This window comes from Salarias fasciatus, chromosome 16 (assembly GCF_902148845.1).
Source record: "Salarias fasciatus chromosome 16, fSalaFa1.1, whole genome shotgun sequence".
Classification (NCBI taxonomy): Eukaryota; Metazoa; Chordata; class Actinopteri; order Blenniiformes; family Blenniidae; genus Salarias; species Salarias fasciatus.
In genome coordinates, this window is record NC_043760.1 from 17,161,738 (window position 1) to 17,173,912 (window position 12,175).

A 12,175-nucleotide genomic window follows, 5' to 3' on the forward strand; every position below is an offset into this window, starting at 1 on the left:
TCTTCCTCAGCGTGCTTGGTTCGATGTCCGGAGCCCACGAGTCCCCGCTACTGCGTGCGCCCGCCGAAGTCACACAAGCACACTTCATCATTGTTCTTGTTCAATAAAGTGCTTCATTCTCGCATCCAGACCGCAGGTCGAGGGCGCAGTCACAATTAACAAACAAGAACATAAACAGTTCGGTGTCGGTCCCGGTTCCAGAGCGGGTGACGTCCCGACCTCAGTCCCGGAGCGGCACCAAGTCTGTCAATGCACCAACACCCGGCGCATGTGCAGTGGTGCACGCCGGTCGCAGCTGCATCTTGTCACTAGGGGGCGCCATAACACCGTTATTGGAGTTCCCAGTGACAGGCAGTCTAACAGAGGTTGTCACATCACTCTGCCTGATGACAGAGCGATGGGCTGGCCTCCCCAGCTCAGCCTGGGCTCTGAGAACGATATTGTGGGGTTACAGGCTTCAGTTTGCAGCTGTCCCCACTCGTTTCTCTGGTATAGTGCATTTTCAGGCGCATGGAGAGTCAGCTCGTGTTCTCCAGGAGGAAATTCACTCGCTATTGGAAAAGACAGCAATATACGTAGTGCCTCCCGCACAATGTCAGAGCGACTTTTATTCCAGGTATTTCCTGGTCCCCAAATGAGGAGGGACCGGGATTCGCCCAATCCTGGATCTCCGGGCTCTGAACAAATACCTCAGAACATACCAGTTCAGGATGCTCACACACGCATCCCTGCTGTGTATGGTGCGTCGGGACAACTGGTTCACGTCAGTCCACCTCAAAGACTCATATTTCCATATCCCAATACGCCCCCGCCCCCAATAGCGGCAGGGGTGAGCGCTTTCAGAGCCTGCCTCTCGCGCTTCACCCTGCACAATCTGGTCCCCTTCAGATTATGCCTCCGACTACTGGGCCTGATAGCTTCGGCCATCCTTGCAGTCCAGCTCAGCTGTCTGTACATGAGGGATTTTCAGCTGTGGGTGTCCTCCCTCAAACTGAATCCTGTGCGTTGTGGCGCACGGAGGGTGACGGTCGGTACGCAATGCACAATGGCACTGCGCCGCTGGCGCCACCCAGCTTTCCTGGTGACAGGGGTGCCTTTGGGCCCTGTTCTGTCCCGGAAAGTGATAACCACAGACGCAAGCATGTCGGGCTGGAGTGGTATATGCGAGGATCGTTACGTGAGGGGCGTCTGGAGTGAGGGTCTCCAGTGGGCTTACGTAAACTACCTCGAGCTCTTGGCGGTGTTTCTCATGCCAACACGCTTTTTCCCGTTTCTCAGGGGACATCATGTCCTGGTGAGAACGGAGAATGCAACGACGGTGACATATATCAACCGTCACGGGGGTCTGCGCTTCCGGCGGTTACACGTGTTGGCACACAGACTGAACTGTGGAGCATGTGATGGAAATTTCTCATGTATGCATGCTGTTTCTCACTTGTAGTGCTCACAGAGATATTTTTTGTAAACAACCGTAGCTCACACACTCCGATGTGTGGGGAACCGCGACTGCTTTGTCTACCGTAGCTCCCACACTCCAATGTGTGGGGAACCGCGACTGCTTTGTCTAGAATTTACTTTTCCTGATAATCTTAGCGTAGCAGCTGCGGGCACTCGTGGGAGTCTTCCTGTATCCAGCCTGCGGCTGGGTGCAGTCAAGGCCCCTGGGAGTGAACGCAGCAGATAGTTATTAGAGGCTTGCACGCCCCTGCGAGGGCAGAACTCACTCTGTTACTCTGTTGACTGTGTGACTTCTCAGGCTGTACAGCTTAATAAAAAGACCAAAACGAACTCGCCGGCTGATGCATTTTATTAAAATAAAATTGCCATAACAGTTGGCGTTGTCGGCAGGATCCTACGAGTGGAATCCGGCGGGGGACGGGGACCCGGTGATCGGCCATCCTGCGGACAAATTGCTGCAGCCCCACCGCCATTGACGGACTCTACGGGGACTGGGTTCGCACCTGCCGACCGGACCACCGCTAGGATCCACGAACTGGTTTTCCCCCTTTGAGGGAAAACTCCTACAAGCACCCGGTGAGTTCTTTTCATATTGGACTGGTTGGAGGGCGAGTGACTGATGTAGTGCCGGTCACTATAATAACAGCATAAAACTTCAATCTTCCCAGAGTAGTGTTTGGAGTGGGAGAGAGAGATTGGAGAGGGTTTTTTAGCACTTTTGCACCCTCGGGTCTGGGCTGGGACCGTAGAGGCGAAAAGGCCGTTGGAGACGTCCAATTGAAAATGGGTAACAGATCTGTTAAAGAGAAGAGTCCTCCAGACACCCCAATATGTAACGACATGTCGAAAAAGTATGGGTCTGAGTGTGTGGTCTGTGTGAGAGAATGGAGTGAAAGGTTTGGTTTCCCCGAGGGGGGCAGTTTGAGTGTGAATCAGATAAAGAAGGTCGAAAGAGACATTCAGGCGGAATGGGATAAAATGATGACTTCGAAGGGGAAGTTGAAGCCTGAACATGTGCAGCGACTGGAGATGCACAAGAAGTGTATTACAATTTGGAAAACGGAAGCAGAAAACAGAGAGAAGAAAGCGACTATGCGCAAAATGGCGGGGGCATTGGATATGAGTGGAGATGTGGGAAACAGAAAAGATAATATGTTGAAATCAGTACCGCCAACATATGATGTTTCACTTTCCTCGCCTTATGCTCCCGCTGTACAGGCATTGGCTGCCATGAAGGTGGACCCCGACCTGGACTCGCACCCCCCTCGACGCCGTCATCCTCAAGACCAGCCACCACCCCTGCTAGATGGAGCTGTGGGAGGAGGACCTGCCCCGGATTCAACTACGACTCCGAGTCCCACCAGGTCTCCTATCGGCACCCGCAGCCGGCGCCAGCGGCGCTCTACATCTCCGTCTCCACACGCGGTTTCATCCACTGTGACCGCTCCGATGGTGGAAGTTGCTGGTGCTGACGGTCCAATTCTGGTGTACCGCCCATGGTCTCCAGAGGAAGTTCAGCTGCACGGAAAACAGCTCCCTGATCCGGTTGACAATGGACAGAAATTCGGGCTTGAATTTTCAGCGTTCTGCCAAGAATACAGACCTACCGGAGCGGAGATAAGAAAAATTCTTGCCCTGAAGCTGAAGCCCTGTGACCTGGCCAAGATACGGGACAGTATACCCGCGGATGAAGCCCGTCTGAAAGATCCGGACTGGGCCCATGTGGCCAATGCGGGTTTCCGTAATTCCATCACATCCATTCCACTATTGTGGACGGACTGTTACCCGAGATGGGGGCCCTCGTACGACAGCTGTATGTGGGCATGAGACACGAAGTCCGCCTCGCAACCCTGAGACGGCATTGCTGCCACGCTCAGGACATCATCAGAGATAAGGTCAACAAGCAGGCCGGGAGACGGGATGCTGATCTTCATAAGGCTGCCTTGACCATGTACTCGGGACCCCCACCAGCGGGGGGTCGGGGTAAAGGACGAGGAGGTCGCAGGAGCGGGGGACGTGGCCAGCGCAAGCAATATCGTCAATCGGTGGACAGGGATTGCTGTTTTCTGTGTGGGCAACGTGGACACTGGGCAAAGAAATGCCCTCAGGCCCGGGAGGAACGCGAGAGTGGCAAGGAAGCTCCACACGCGGACTGACGGTGCGAGTGGGGGGAGGCGATCCCAGGGACGGAGGATTACACCGCTGATATTTCAGCTGCAGCGGTACAGGGAAGTGAGACACCACACACACACACAGTAGATAGCGAGACGCCACACACACACACAGTAGATAGCGAGACGCCACACACACACACAGTAGATGCTGAGACGACACACACACACATGGTCAATGTGGATGAGATGCACACACACATCTTCCTATCACAAGAGCAATACAAGAAGTTTCCCATTTACACCCTGGTGGTTAATGGCCAAAATGTACATTTTATGGTGGACACGGGTGCCACCCATTCTGTTATTCAGGATGGTGTCCTCACTCCCGCCCCAGGACTGAGTGGGGATTCCATCCTGTCCATATCGGCATCTGGACATCAGCAGAGGGAGCGGTTTACGGTTCCATTAACCTGTTCACCCTCTACAGGATCGCAGTTCACTCATAAATTTCTCCTCTCTAAATTATGCCCGATCAATTTGCTGGGCAGGGATCTGATGTGTCAACTCAGGCTCACGGTTGTGTCAGGACCTGAGGGGTTGTCTATTTCGGGACCCCCCACTGGCCCTGAGGAGGACAACATGAGCACACTCACAATGGTCAAATATTGCCCTTTGACCCCAAACTATGTGTACCAATGGAAGATTGGTCAACAACCGACAAGTTTGCATTGGCTGGAATTATGTCGGGCTAGAGTGGCGCCCTCCTCAGTTTTCATGGAGGCGGCAGATTTGCACTGCACGTCTTATTTCTGTCGTGAAGGTCCAGATGACGAGTATGAGGAGCAGTTCTTTAAGCAAACACATGATAGACTCATCCTTCAGTGCTTGGTGTGGGACAAATCTTTCTGTGCTCTCTCGGTCCAACTCACACCGACTCAGAGTCCCTTATTTCGAGGGTGGGGAGGTTCCTCACCTCACATTTCCCTGGCTCGACCGTCGAACCGGGCTTGGAAACACTTAGGGGCATTTATGCTGAAGGCTTCCAGAGCTAAAGATTGGGAGCCCACTTCTGACCCACATGTTTTATACTCCTCATCAGCTCGCGTGTATTGTCAAGCACTCCCTAGTGCTGTTCACTGTCAGCGTACTGTGCGGCTGGAGTGCCAGTATGATTCACTTCTCTCTCTCTCTCCTTGTGCCTCTCCCTCCACAACAGCAGCCCTTGACTCGCTGCCAAAGCAGCTGTGGGCTGAAAACAAATATGACGTCGGACTGATAAGGGGGTGTGAGCCTGTCGTCATCACACCCAAATCTTCTTTCCGGCCCTGTCAGAAGCAGTATCCGCTGAAACAGGAGGCCGTGGCAGGCATAACTCCTGTGTTTCATTCGTTGCTAAAAGCAGGGGTGATTGTGCCCTGCCCCTCCTCACCAGTGCGGACTCCGCTGTTTCCTGTGAAAAAAATTAGGGGCCCTGGTGAACCAGTGGAGTGGCGATTTGTTCAGGATCTACAAGCTGTGAATAGGGCGGTGGTCCCCAGGTCTCCCACCGTTCCTAACCCGCACACCATTTTATCTCAGATACCGTCCACAGCTACGTTTTTTTCTGTGATTGACCTGTCAAATGCATTTTTCTCTGTTCCAGTTCACCCGGATTCACAGTACTGGTTTGCATTTGAATTCGAGGGGAAACCGTACACCTTCACACGGCTGTGTCAAGGTTATTGTGAGTCTCCTACCATCTATAATGCGGCACTGCGTGATTCTCTCTCCTCCCTTGTGCTGTCCCCAGGTTCGGTCCTTCTGCAGTATGTGGATGATCTCCTGGTCTGTGCGCCTACGGAGGAGCAGTGTCAAACTGACACACTTGCATTGTTGCGTCATCTTTGTGAGCAGGGTCACAAGGTCAGCAGGAAGAAACTGCAGTTTGTTCTCCCCACTGTCACCTTCTTGGGGCATGTGATCTCCTGCTCCGCTCGGAAGCTGTCAGACTCTCGCGTTGCTGCGATACGCAACATTCCAAAACCCGTCACTAAGAAACAAATGATGTCCTTCTTAGGCATGACTGGTTATTGTAGGAATTTTATTCCTAACTATTCATTTCTTGAGTCCCCTCTTACCAGGTGTATCTATGGGTCACACCTTGCAGCGCAAGAACCAGTCCCGTGGACCACGGAGGCCGAGGCTGCATTTGTGGCTTTGAAGGAGGCCCTCCTCTCTGCTCCGGCTCTGGCTCTGCCTGATCCAACCAAACCATTCACACAGATGGTGGATGAGAAGAATGGCTTCATGTCATCTGTTCTTTTACAGGCTCATGGGGACCTGCTTCGTCCGGTGGGGTACTACTCCTCGCGGCTAGATGCGGTGGCTGCGGGGCTCCCACACTGCCTGCGTGCTGTTGCGGCGGCGGAGAAGGCGGTTTTGGCATCCAGAGACATAGTGGGTTATTCTCAGCTCACTGTTATGGTACCACACTCTGTGTCGGTCATTCTACTTGAACAGCGTACCTCGCACCTCTCTGCGGCGCGTTGGCTCAGGTATACTACTGTTTTGCTGGACATGCCTAACATCACTGTTCAGCGGTGCACCAGGCTTAACGCGGCAACCCTCCTCCCAACCGAGGAAGATGGGGAGCCTCACCAATGTGATCAGGTCTTGTCACAGGTCTGCACCCCGCGGGTGGATCTTTCTGACTCTCCTTTGCCTAATTCTGATCTCATCTTGTATGTAGATGGCTCCTCCTCTCGCGATGTGACCGGAAGAAACCGGGTGGGTTTTGCTGTTTGCTCCGATCACGACACCCTGGTGTCCGGCTCCCTTCCGGCTCACTTCTCGGCTCAGACTGCGGAGCTGGTGGCCCTCACTGAGGCCTGTAAGCTCTCCAGGGGGAAAACTGTCACCATTTACACGGACTCTCGCTACGCCTTTGGCGTGGTGCACGACTTTGGTGTCCTGTGGAAGCACAGGAATTTTCTGACGTCTGGTGGTAAACCGATCCTGAATGCATCTCAAGTTTCTGATCTGTTGGATGCTATTTTGTTACCCTCTGCTATTGCTGTTGTGAAATGCTCTGCACACACAGGCTCTGCGGATTCAGTCTCCAGGGGGAACGCTGCTGCTGATGCAGCTGCCAGACGGGCGGCGAGTGCACCTCCGGCTCCTCAGCTGACTGTTGCTGACTCCGAGGCCCCCTCAGCTTCTCTTGCTGAGGTTCAATCGCTGGCTACGCCTGATGATCGCCGGCTTTGGTCCTCGAGCGGGTGCAGGTTCGCTGACGGGGTGTGGGTGTCTTCGGATGGACGTCCCTGTCTCCCTCGCCGCCTCTTCCCTCATTTTGCTAAGCTTGCTCATGGTGTTGATCATGTCTCCAAGGGGGGAATGGTACAACAGGTCACATCTTTGTGGTTTACCAGGGGATTCTCGGTTGTGGCGGAGCGGCACTGTAAGACATGTTTGGTGTGTGCAGCTCACAATGTCGGCCATGTCCGGCCTGTGGGGAGCGCTGCTCACCCGCCGTCTGAGTTCCCTTTTGACCACCTGATGATGGACTTTGTGGAACTGACTCCTGCAGAGGGTAAGAAATACTGCCTGGTGGTTGTTGACATGTTTTCCAAATGGGTGGAGGCTTTTCCCACCAAACATGCGGACAGCGGAGCGGTAGCCAAAGCACTCCTGACTGAAATCATTCCGAGGTGGGGCATTCCCACCAGAATCACGAGTGATAACGGAACCCATTTTGTAAATAAGGCGCTGACGGAGGTCAGCAATAGATTGGGGTTCCAGTTACGTACACACTGCTCTTATCATCCACAGTCTGGAGGAGCAGTGGAAAGAGAAAATGGCACTTTGAAGGCCAAGCTGGCTAAATGTTGTGAGGACACGGGCCTTTCGTGGCCTAAAGCTCTTCCTCTTGTGCTGATGGCCATGCGCATGCGTCCGAGAGCCAGAACAGGTCTCAGTCCATTTGAGACACTGTTCGCGCGCCCGCCTCAGACAGGCTTGGAGCCTCCGCGCTGGCAAGCCTTGTCTACTGATATGTGAGACAGCAGCATGGTGTCTTATTGTGCCGATCTCTCCAAGACTCTGTTTCAGATCAGGCAAACCGTGAAGGAGGCTCTTCCGCGCCCGGCTGAAGGCCCTCTACACCGACTGAACCCAGGGGACTGGATCCTGGTGAAGGACTTCCGCAGGAAGCACTGGAAAGCCAGACGGTGGCTCGGTCCGTTCCAAGTCCTGCTGGTGACTCACACTGCCGTGAAGGTAGCAGAGCGAGCTACCTGGATCCACGCGAGTCACTGTAAACTCCTTACGGTGCCACCGCCGGCTCCGACAGCTGATCTCCCAGCCACAGGGCAGAATAATCCCTGAGATCAGCTCCCGTGTGAGGTAGTCCACCCTCCACGAGGCAACGATGGAGATGTTCCTGGTCCTGATGATGCTGCTGCCAGCGCTAGCAGTGATGGCTCCTCCGCTCCACCGTGGGCACGTGGTGGAGGACCTCGCCGGGCCCCAGGACAACCTGTGGTGGAGAGCTGCCCGCGCGGTAGCTCGGGGACTGCATAATTCTAGTTGTATTGTGTGTGCTTTTATGCCTCATGCTACCCCTGCTAACACTCTGCTGATCCCACATCCCGTCTCCCTCTCCGATTCTCTATACACCTTTATCCGCTACCGCAAAAATCAAACCCTGCTTACACTGCGATACCCGAACGCAACTGTTCCCCGTTGACCCCTTTCCGAGAGCCCATGCATTTTTCTAATATTACTAATTTCACGTGTGCACACACAGGTACTATTTACGAGCTCAGGGGCCTACATTCTCCTTTTGGCCCACCTCCCTTGTGCGTGCGGCAACCTGCTCGGACCCGTTCCCATTTGGGTGACACTGTTGGCTGTGCGCTCACTCTCAATGTGTCCTGTTCTGTGGATCATCAGCCATGTCCTAATGCTACCTCTCCCCATGCGTCGACCTGGTGGAGTGGTTCACCGCTCTGGTCTGTGATCTACTTGAACTACTCTGTTTTTACTAACATGTCTTCGTTGTTTCTCCAGTGGGATGCTAAAACTGTTCTGAAAGGGGACATCGTATCCTTCCCCAGCAGGGCGGGCTATGGGTGTCCCACGGACATGGTGTGGGTTTGTGGCCATAGATCCTACATTTATCTGCCGAGAGACTGGTCTGGTACCTGCTATTTGGCCCATTTGATTCCTGCTGTGACTGTGCATTCCTCTGCTGCTGATATCCCAGGTGTCCGTCGTCTCCGGAAGCGGGCTGTTGCAGTTCCGGAGGACAAGAGACGCATAGGGTGGGGGCAGGCGTTCTGGGGGGGGTTTTTCCCTTGGCATGGCACCGTTCGTAACCAGCATGAGATTAACTCGCTTGCATGGGAGTTGGAGAACCTCACCGGTCTCGTCACTGACGGTTTTGATCTCCTCACAGATGAGCAGAAGGCCGAGCGTGTCATGGGCCTGCAGAACAGGGTGGCCCTGGACCTCCTTCTCGCTGAGAAGGGAGGGGTCTGTGCTCTCATAGGTGATCACTGCTGCACCTGGGTTCCTGATGTCTCTGATAACATGACTAATATACATGCTCGGCTGTCCTCTCTCCTGGCTGAACTACATGCTCAGGAGACGGGTGTCCCCTCGTCTGGATGGGACTTCTGGGGCTGGCTGGCTGGGGCCGGCTGGCGGGCTTGGCTTACTAAGGTTGCTGGCATGCTAGCTGTTTTCCTATTGATTCTGGGGGTTTTCTCCTGCTGCATTATTCCCCTGGTCCGTTGTCTGGTTGCTCGCATGTTCACAGCTACTTTGGCTCATTATACTTTGCTTCATTCCACTGAGCTGTCTGCATCCTCGTTCGCTCATCTTTCTGATGATTCTGATGTTGATGATGCTGATGATTTGGGGTTGATTGACTGATGTGGGGGGGTCTGTTGAAGTTGATTAAACCGTGGTTGATTTAATCAAAAGGGGGGAATGTGATGGAAATTTCTCATGTATGCATGCTGTTTCTCACTTGTAGTGCTCACAGAGATATTTTTTGTAAACAACCGTAGCTCACACACTCCGATGTGTGGGGAACCGCGACTGCTTTGTCTACCGTAGCTCCCACACTCCAATGTGTGGGGAACCGCGACTGCTTTGTCTAGAATTTACTTTTCCTGATAATCTTAGCGTAGCAGCTGCGGGCACTCGTGGGAGTCTTCCTGTATCCAGCCTGCGGCTGGGTGCAGTCAAGGCCCCTGGGAGTGAACGCAGCAGATAGTTATTAGAGGCTTGCACGCCCCTGCGAGGGCAGAACTCACTCTGTTACTCTGTTGACTGTGTGACTTCTCAGGCTGTACAGCTTAATAAAAAGACCAAAACGAACTCGCCGGCTGATGCATTTTATTAAAATAAAATTGCCTCCAGTCTCTGAGAGTCTCCCATGTCCCAGGGGCTCTGAACCGGGGGGCGGACCTGTTGTCCAGGGGCGCGCTGCTCTACAGGGACTGGATATTACATCCAGCCATTGTGGAGCAGGTGTGGGCCAGCTTTGGCAGAGCCGCTGTGGCTCTGTTCGTGTCGAGAGAGAACGCGCAATGGCCGCTGTTTTTTTCAGTACACAGTTCAGGTGTGTCGCTCGGCGTGGACGCGCTCGCGCACGTCTGGCCGTCGGTCCTCCTGTATGCCTTTCCCCTGTTGGCTTTGATTTCCCCCGACTCTGGACAGAGTCAGGGAGCATTGCCACACGCTGGTTCTGATAGCTCCGCATTGGCCGGCCATGCACTGGCTGGCGGAGTTTTATCAGCTCCTGTTGGGGCAGCCGTGGCAGCGTCCCCTCAGCAGGGACATGCTGTCACAGGCAGGGGGAGCAGTATTTCACCCACATCCGGAGCGCATGGCTCTTTGGGCCTGGCCCCTGAGTGGTGTAATTTAAATGCTGCTGGACTCCCTCAGAATGTCATTAACACTATTCAGAGCGCTAGAGCATCCTCCACTAGGTCTCTTTATGACTGTAAGTCGAGGGTGTTTGAGGAGTGGTGTCAGGAAAAAGGACACATCTCCTTTCAGTGTACTGTTGGTGTTATTTTGTCATTCTTGCAGGACTTGATTAAAAAACGTATAGCCTTCTCCACGATAAATGTGTATCTGGCTGCGATTGCCGTGTGCCATGTGGGGTTTGGTGGAAAAACGGTCAGTCAACATCCTTTGGTCTGCTGTTTCATTAAAGGGGCACGCATGCTGCTTCCTGTTTCTCGGCCGCTGGCGCCCCCATGGGACTTGGCGGTGGTTTTAAATGGGCTCTCCGGAGCTCCATTTGAACCACTGGAGGAGGTTAGCTTGAAGCATCTGTCTCTGAAGAGAGCGCTGCTTCTAGCTTTAGCCTCTGCTAAGCGTGTTAGTGACATTCATGCACTCTCAGTGCACTCTTCGTGCACTCAGTTTGCCCCTGGGAATGTCAGGGTGTCACTGAAGCCCTACCTGGCCTTCGTGCCCAAGGTGGTGGGCTCATGCTCTCCTATTGTTCTTACAGCATTTTCTCCACCGCCTTTTTCTTCTCCTGAAGAATGGCGGTTGCACATGCTGTGTCCAGTCCATGCCTTGCGGATTTATATGGACATTTATATGGGGTTTCTGAAGAGTGACCAGCTCTTTGTGTCCTGGGCTCGCCCCTGCAGGGGCAGACCCATCACGAAGCAGTGGCTCTCCCACTGGATTGTGGGAGTGATCGCTCTGGCCTACATGTGTGAAGGTCTTCAGGCCCCTGCGAGCCTGCGGGCCTGCGGGCTCATTCTACACGTGGCCTGGCTGCATCCTGGGCCCTGTGTAAAGGCGTGTCAATTCAGGAGATATGTGCAGCAGCAAGCTGGTCTTCACCTCTCACCTTCGTCTGCTTTTATAAGCTGGACATCCCTGCTCTGAGTCTGGCTCATGCAGTACTGACTGCAGGGCTCTTTTAGGGCAGGGGACCTTTCCTGAGAGCTGGTGGTCGATCGAGATAAGCATGTCTGGCAATACGGGAGTTTCCATATCCCATAGTGAGACATCGAAACAAATGCTATGAATGAGAACTTTAGGTTACTGAACGTAACCCCGGTTCTCAGAGTAGCATGAGTGAGATGTCTCACCAGACAGCCCTTCTTGCTGGGCAAAGCTAGAAGAGGTGCTTGTGGTGGCTCCACCCTCGGTGGGCATCGCAATCACCAGCCAATCAGGATTTGAATAATGAGATTAATGCTTCTGAAGCATACACTGGAGGCATATCCCATCGTGACACAGCTCATTCATGCTACTCTGAGAAGTGTAGCTATGCTTGTCATCACTAAATGAAGAGTCAAACACTTCAGGATGTGCATTTCCTCTGTGCCCCATGACCCTACCTTGACCCCATTGTCAGGATAAAACTGGCATAGAGGATGAATTGATTGATGATTTTGTACTTACTGTAATAGGTATTTTGAAATTTTGCTCCACTGTTTTGAAGGGACTGTTTTTTTTTTAAGTGCCTGTTAATAATAAATTTTGCATGAGGGTTCATGCAGTTTGTGCTTAACGAAATCACAGAAAACATATGTGGTGTGTTTACTTCCTGCAGACAGGCAATATTGAAGCTCGTGTCCGGA

The 12,175-nt window shown here is 53.3% G+C and overlaps 1 protein-coding gene across 2 annotated transcripts; it reads left to right on the forward strand.

Annotated features, from left to right (window-relative positions):
- Positions 1 to 1,758: 1,758 nt before the first annotated feature.
- LOC115403625 (syncytin-A-like) lies at positions 1,759 to 9,561 on the forward strand. 2 transcript variants are annotated; one of them, XM_030112594.1, is made up of 2 exons: positions 1,759 to 2,034; positions 7,650 to 9,561. In XM_030112594.1, exon 2 carries the CDS (start codon positions 8,316 to 8,318, stop codon positions 9,486 to 9,488), a length of 1,173 nt encoding a protein of 390 aa, XP_029968454.1. In that variant the 5' UTR covers positions 1,759 to 2,034; positions 7,650 to 8,315; the 3' UTR covers positions 9,489 to 9,561. The 2 variants fall into 2 exon arrangements, with proteins under 2 accessions (XP_029968454.1, XP_029968453.1); XM_030112593.1 differs by lacking the exon at positions 1,759 to 2,034 and adding an exon at positions 3,239 to 7,143.
- The last annotated feature ends 2,614 nt before the right edge of the window (positions 9,562 to 12,175 follow it).

Excerpts from the sequence above, each read along its gene's own strand:
- LOC115403625 (XM_030112593.1), top strand. The coding sequence starts at position 3,801 with ATGGTCAATGTGGATGAGATGCACACACACATCTTCCTATCACAAGAG. Across the intron at positions 7,144-7,649 it reads GGAACTGACTCCTGCAGAGG|ACTCTGTTTCAGATCAGGCA; the intron begins GTAAGAAATACT and ends GATCTCTCCAAG.